General features: G+C 30.5%; 1 protein-coding gene across 1 annotated transcript; it reads left to right on the top strand.

The window, feature by feature from the left end:
• Nucleotides 1–6,845, top strand: LOC106462517 (soma ferritin-like). The gene is made up of 4 exons (XM_013922453.2): nucleotides 1–229; nucleotides 2,335–2,481; nucleotides 3,723–3,848; nucleotides 6,249–6,845. The coding sequence occupies exons 1-4, from the start codon at nucleotides 125–127 to the stop codon at nucleotides 6,396–6,398; spliced, it is 528 nt and encodes a 175-aa protein (XP_013777907.1). The 5' UTR covers nucleotides 1–124; the 3' UTR covers nucleotides 6,399–6,845.
• Nucleotides 6,846–7,107: the final 262 nt, after the last annotated feature.

Here is a 7,107-nt window from a genome sequence, read left to right as displayed (position 1 = left end):
GTAGGTCAGAATTGACGCAATATGTCCTGTGGTGTTTAGCGTCAACAGTGTTTGAACGAACACCTTTTTTGTTTGAAATTGAACAAACTATTTTTTAAGATTCTGAAAGAATTAAATACCTACGATGGCAACCAGTCAGCCTAGGCAGAATTATAATGTGGAATGTGAAGCTGGAGTTAACAAACAGATTAATATGGAATTATATGCAAGCTATGTGTACATGTCTATGGTAAGTAAAATATACTTGTTGAAAATGCAAGTAACTTAAGTGTTAGAAGTTAAGAGTTAGATTACGGTGTATTTATATTTATTATTGGTTATAAATTATCATTCCATGATGTAATGAGTTACATAATATTAACATCTGTCATGTAGTATTTATTTTATACGCCAAAGTAAGAGAACAAAAGCGTTTACAAGTAAAACTGAAATCGAAAAGTATTTTTGTAGATCACTAGATGACTAACTGTACTTAGTACTTAATTATTTCATTAACTAAAGTACCAATTATTACTATTGTGGTATTTTCAGATAAACATATTTTCCATACAAGTATTGGAAAGGTCTGTTAATAAGAGCAGGGTCAAATAGGAAATTTGTTGAGTTACATGAATCTTCAAACTTCACGAGATTTTGTTTCGTGAGAAATAGATTGAACCCGTTTTGAGGACATGAAAACATTGTTACGACCAACAAAAGCTATTATGTATAGACAAGTAGATGATTGTCTCTGCTGGATCAGTGACTAAATCTTCAGCTTTTTTCCCTTGAGTTGAATTTCTGCAGAGCCAGTCACAAAAAAAGCTAAATAGGAAAGACCCTGAAAAGTAGGCTTCATGCTTGCATAGAACCATTGATTTCTTGGTCTTGTGATTGTGTAACCACATGATCACCACTCTCTCGGCACTTGCAGTGTTAGACGTACCAATGCCATCTCCTTAGCCAGTGAAAGGATGTCTGTCTTTTTCTCAGCACAGCAAAGTCCTGCTCAAATGGAGAAACTATGGGCCAAGTGTCTTAATGCTAAAACTGCTTACAAACTACACAAAAATTTCCAATACTTCTATGTTGCTAAAGATGGTGGGAAAATACATGATGCACTTGCCTATCACAGTTGCTAGTATTACTTTTAGTACTAGGTATAAAATCACTATGGTGTACATATAATATAGGGAAGACAAAAGACAAAACAAAAATCAGCCTTAGTGTTATACAAGTTTCATCCAGCTGTAAACTAATAAAGTTGACTGATCTGTTTATGTCAATGATTTACCAAACATATATGTTTAGTATTGTAATATATGTTAGCAGCAACTTTGGAATGAAATGAAAAGAAATTTAATTTGTGAGAAACATGTATTGCTTAATAAACAAACTAAAGTAAACTTTGTAGATGGACTAGGATAAATTTAAAGGAAATAATAAAAGCTATTTATCTGCTTTATGAAGTTTTGGACTTAAAGTTATAATTATTTCAAAATAAGAAATACATTTTCAAAATTTTCTTACATGTGTGAAAAGAGATTTATACATAAATAATAACTTTGGAAAAAATATCAGGTTTTTGTTATCTAAATAAAATTATCTTTTTGTACTTAACACATTTTTCACTGTTTGAGACGGTTTGTCTTGTAGAGATAAGAATGATGGTCACTGGCATCATTAAGTTTAATGTGTTTTTCAGAGTTTCAGTTTTGAAGATGTGAAGTATTCCACCAGCTTGGACAACATTTTTATTAATTGAGAAGCTATACATCTTCAAGGCAACTTGGGTTAATGAAATTTAATTTTTTCTTTCTTTCTTTCTTTCTTTCTTGACAATCAATCCAATGAATCAGAATTTCACCAGTGTGATAAATATGTAGTACAGCTCTATTTGATTTTTTACAGTGGAATTAGATTTTTATGCAATGATTAAATGCAAACAGAAAATGCATTATGTGGGAGATCTTCTATCATCATCTCGAACAGCTCAGTTTTTAATACCCTGCCCATATGATCAGATAATCATCTTTAATTTGAATTCTTAACATCGTGGAGACTGTAAATTATCACCCTAGAAGTGAAATAGAAACTTATTCTCTCTGGAACGAATCAGTGCATGATAAGAGTAAAGTATTGTCAGTAGTTAATGGCTTTGGTAAATTGATTGTTGTTAAGCCTGATTTGGGATCGATAAGGTTGAAAGCTGGTACAGTTAAAATTTTGATAACAAATTTATTGACTTAATAGTCACATTGGAGGAAGTTTGCATAAGAAATATATATTTTGAAGATAATTTTAAGTATTTGTATAAATATTTCATAATTAACATCAGATGATCTTTGATTTCAGGCATATTATTTTGATCGAGATGATGTAGCCTTGAAAGGTTTCTACAAATTTTTTAAGAGTTCAAGTGAGGAAGAGCGAGAGCATGCTGAGAAACTGATGAAGTATCAAAATATGAGAGGAGGACGTATTGTGTTGCAAAATATCCAGGTTTGTTTTGTATTTTTTAATGTTGTGTAAACCTTATTGTTCCATTAATAATAATGTGTGTGTGTGTGTGTGTGTGTGTGTGTGTGTGATATTAACTGTATCTACTAATTTAAGGGTTGTTTTAAACACTGTCTAAACTTGCATCCTTTAGGCTAGATGTACTTGGTGTGTTTGCAAATATATGAATTTTTTGCATATTAATAAATTTCTTTGCTCAGACTCTTCAGATTTTATTTGCTTTTAATTTTATTCATCCAGTAATTCATACTTTGACATGTTTTTCTCTACCAGTACAAAAAATATCATTGTGATGTCATTAGGCTTTTCATATATATAAATGTATTTGGTTTAGTGCTTCACCTTCAGTTGGTTATTTTAGTTGTGTCACTTTGGTACTAACTTCTAAAAAGGCCAAAACTGTAAAAGGGGTTGTACAAAAGACATTACTAGATATAAACTAAGTTGTGAGAACAGTAAAATGGAGTTTAAAGAGAAGTATCTGTAGATCTAGGACCCACATAGTTTTAAGGATACAACATTTATTTGGTGTAACCAATATTTGTAAGGGTAACATGGGAGAGAAAACAAAACAGGTATGGATCTTCAAGATCAGTGAACCATGTTTAAATGCACCATTCATCTGCAGTCAGTTGTAGGAAGGTAGTTGCCTTTTGAGAAAACAGGTTCTATACATAACCAGTCCAGTGAAGGTTATCTCCTGAACTCGAAATTACAACTCCCATATTTATATTAAGAGGATAATACAACCTAAGATGACTGGGTTAAAAGTCACAACTGTTAGAGGACTTAAAATGGAGTTTATTTTCAAGTTCCAAACAAGTAGAAAAAATAACTATCTACCCTGATCCTTACTAGCTCCTGCTAAGTAATGAAATATTAAAACATGTCTATTTATTGTGTATCTCAAAATAAATCCAGCTCTAGGAGTTGTCTGTAAACCTGACATTGAGAGATTAAATACCCTTATCACCCTCAGTGGTTTGTTTGGAGTAATATACATATGTTACTAGTATTTTTTAGTTCTCTATTTATTAAAAACAATGAATAAAAAATAAACTTAATTATCTATGTTGTATTTTTACCTGTATCTGAGTGCCCAGTTATTCTTCCATAAATTGTAATCTCAGCTCAGGTGTATCAAAATATTTTGTTTCATCAAGCTCTGATACATTTTTATTGTTAAAAGTTGATGTGATTGTAAAACTATGTAAATGTTACAGAAACCTAGTGTTGAAGACTGGGGAACTGGATTGGATGCTATGCAGGCTGCTTTGGATCTGGAAAAAACTGTTAACCAGGCTCTTTTGGACCTCCATCGCATAGCTTCTAACCAGAATGACGTTCAGGTTAGTTTTCGATTGAAATAGTTTGATAAGTGGATTTCTGTATCAATTTTATAAAATCCTAGTTAGAAAAGGAATTTCATTATGAGTCACAAATAGTTTTCTCTCAGTTGCATCTGTCACTACTACTTTCCACATGTTTGCATGGAGAACATCTGTTGATTGTACCTTAAGCACATAGAACGTTCCTAGTTCTATAATTTTTTTTCATCTTTAGCAAGCCCTGGAATAAGACTTTGAAGGCTCTGTTTTTTGTTTCACGTGCTTGTATTTCACAATTCTAAGTATTGTAGCATCTGTTATATGACATATTTTTTAAGAATTTTAAATTGCTCATATATGACTGTTCCTTGCTAATATAATTTATAATCTTTAGTTATTTGTGGTTTTTAATTTTTTCTTGGCTTCTAATTTGTTGTACACTTTAGGTTGGGGCTATATTGTTTCTGAAAGATCTGTTTGCATAAATGTATTAAGTCACTTAGTATTGTTAATAATAGGAAAAGTTATTGTTCAGGACATTATTTCTGATGTGGATCATAATTTTATCAGTAATTTGTTGAATTGTAGTTAAGCCCTGAGAACCATTCTAGGCAAGTGATCAGCTATGAAAGCATTACCAGAAGAAAAGAACTTTTAAAATAAATATTGGTAATGTTTTTTGGACGTCTATTTTCAGTTGTTTTTTTATTAATTACTAATTTTAAACTTTATGCTATCTTGTACAGTTATATAGTTTTCAAGTCATGGATGGTATGTACTTTATCCATCTCATTCTAATGTTTCATGAAGTTGATTTTGTGATGGTTCAGTTAACAGATTAATCATCTGATAAACTGAAGTCACAGACTGACTTGTGTCATACAGTGTTATGGTGTGAACAACTCTTGTCCAGTTGGATTTGGATGAGTGAATATTAAATTATTTAGGTACTATTTTGGATGCAGCATGTTACTTTTCTGATGTTAAACTGCTTTATGTACTTTTAATGATTGCTTTTGTGCAACAAGTATCGTACATAACTCTAAAATGTTTCAACATTTCTCAGATGATTATTATTTTTTTAACATGTAAAACTTTTAACCAAAAAGTTCTAAAACTAAAGCAACTTTGTATAGCTGAAAATCAGTTGTAAAGAGCAATGATCACATTTCAATAGTGATTTTCTGATAAGGTATGTACCTTGAAAAACCACTGGAAGTTTAACTTTACCTATTAAAACAAGACTCAATCCGAATTAATTGGTAAGGCTAAGTACACTTCCCTTAGGCTTTTGGGATACAGTAATTGTAATGCAAGTGCTAAAAAAACATGTGGTGGTGGTGTTTCAAGAGTGGGTGATTTTGCTACCATTTTAGGCTATCTGCGTAACTTAGAACAACTTTAACATTTCACTCATAGATGTTTAGAATAGCTATATAAATTGAAAATTTGTCTAATATTAATGCTGCATGATTTTTTCTAATGTTGTATTACAAGTTCTTATGTACTTGTAGAAAAAGTGATTTAGAATTCTTGTGGATGTGCATGTAATTCTAACAGTTCTAGTTAAAAAGTACAATACAAAGAGAAGCCAGTAGACTAATCATTTATTAGTCACTTTTTGTTTGTACATTTGGTTTGGGTTTGAGAGCAAGTTGAATTTGTTTGTTTTTTTTTTTTAAAGACTAGTTAAAGAAATTGTTATATAAACTAGTCCAGTGTAGTAGTAGTAACTAAAAAAATATTCTCTTGATCTTTATTTAACATCTGAAGCTATTTTTTCTTGCTAGAAGCCTTTCTGTTTTTTTTTTTCTATCTGTGTTGATTTAAGTCAGTATTCATTATGCTTTTCAGGATTTTTTTATATGATATTTGTACTTGCCAATATCTCGAGTCTACATAGATGGAGTGACTTTTTTTCCTTAGACTATTTAGTTCTGAAATCCTTTTGCACTTTTGTTTTTTTTTTAATTTCTGGTTACTTGAGTCAGTCTGTCTGGTTCTTTAAACTTCTCTTCATTACTAGGACTTTCTTTAATTTTAGCTCTACATATTGTATTGAACATAATACAAATTTAAGGAGTAACAAGGTATATATTTTGAGTAAGATTGTTTCCTGCTGTTCATACATAAAGGAACAATGTTTTAAAATGCTATGGTTGGATCCCTAGTTGGCAGATGAGCTTATAATACTTAATTATCTAAAATGTTTTCTAAACAATGCTTGTGTGTCTTATCAATTAGAGGCTAGGAATTCCTGGTTCCAAGGTTTTCTCTGGTAATATCTTGATGCATTGTAATAAAATTTGTGTGTGAAATAATGTATTTAGAGTCCAAGTTGTAGGTTAAGTCAGTTTGAATATGGGAGTTTTTAACAGAAACTTTTAAATGACAAATATTTCTCAACTTCATGTACAACAGATGTGTGACTTCTTGGAGACAGAGTACTTGAAGGAGCAAGTGGAGTCAATCAAGCAGCTTTCTGACTATGTGACCAACTTAAAACGTGTAGGTTCTGGATTGGGAGAGTACATGTTTGACAAGGAAACACTGAAGGGAGAAGATGATTAAGAAGTGTTTAGGAAAGAACCATGTATAACTTCACAGTAATGCACCTGGGCAAATTTATTACACCCTAAAATTATGATGTCTATGTTAGTGTAGTATATGTAAACATTTCACAGTAACTATAAAAATAATACATGTTATAAAATCTCTTCATAGTACACATATTATAAATAATAGAAAAACAAATCAGTGTTCTTTGTTTTTTTTTAATAAAAATAATATTCAAATATTTTAGTTTGTCAAGTTAATTTAATTTCACGAATTAGTGTATACTGCACTGGTTTTTGCAAGTTGGATATTGGGAAGTCACAGTATGCATTTTGAAGTTTCCACTTTTGATTTAAAAAAAAGGTATCTTTTGTGTTCAGTACTATTCTAAAGGGTTTGGTTTATAATGACAATTTTTATATGTAAACCTAAAACAATGAAATAAAGATTTTTTTATTCAAATTTGTAAGTTTTTGTGAAGTAAACGTTCACATACGTGTGAATGCACACACCAAAGTTTAAATACTATCTTAAGTCACTTTCCAGATTTTTGCATGACTTTAGAATTTTGCTTACTTTTAATCAGCTCATAATCTATTAGAAATGATTTTTTTTATAGTTACTTTATAATAATATTACAAACTTTTATTTTTTAAGACAATTAAAATGTCATATGTTTAATTCTACTCAGATTAACATTTATTCTGAAGTGCCATGAAATTAC

This window comes from Limulus polyphemus, unplaced genomic scaffold (assembly GCF_000517525.1).
Source record: "Limulus polyphemus unplaced genomic scaffold, Limulus_polyphemus-2.1.2 Scaffold46, whole genome shotgun sequence".
Lineage (NCBI taxonomy): Eukaryota > Metazoa > Arthropoda > Merostomata > Xiphosura > Limulidae > Limulus > Limulus polyphemus.
Note: the sequence above shows the minus strand (reverse complement) of the source record. Positions and strands in the feature narration are given on the sequence as shown.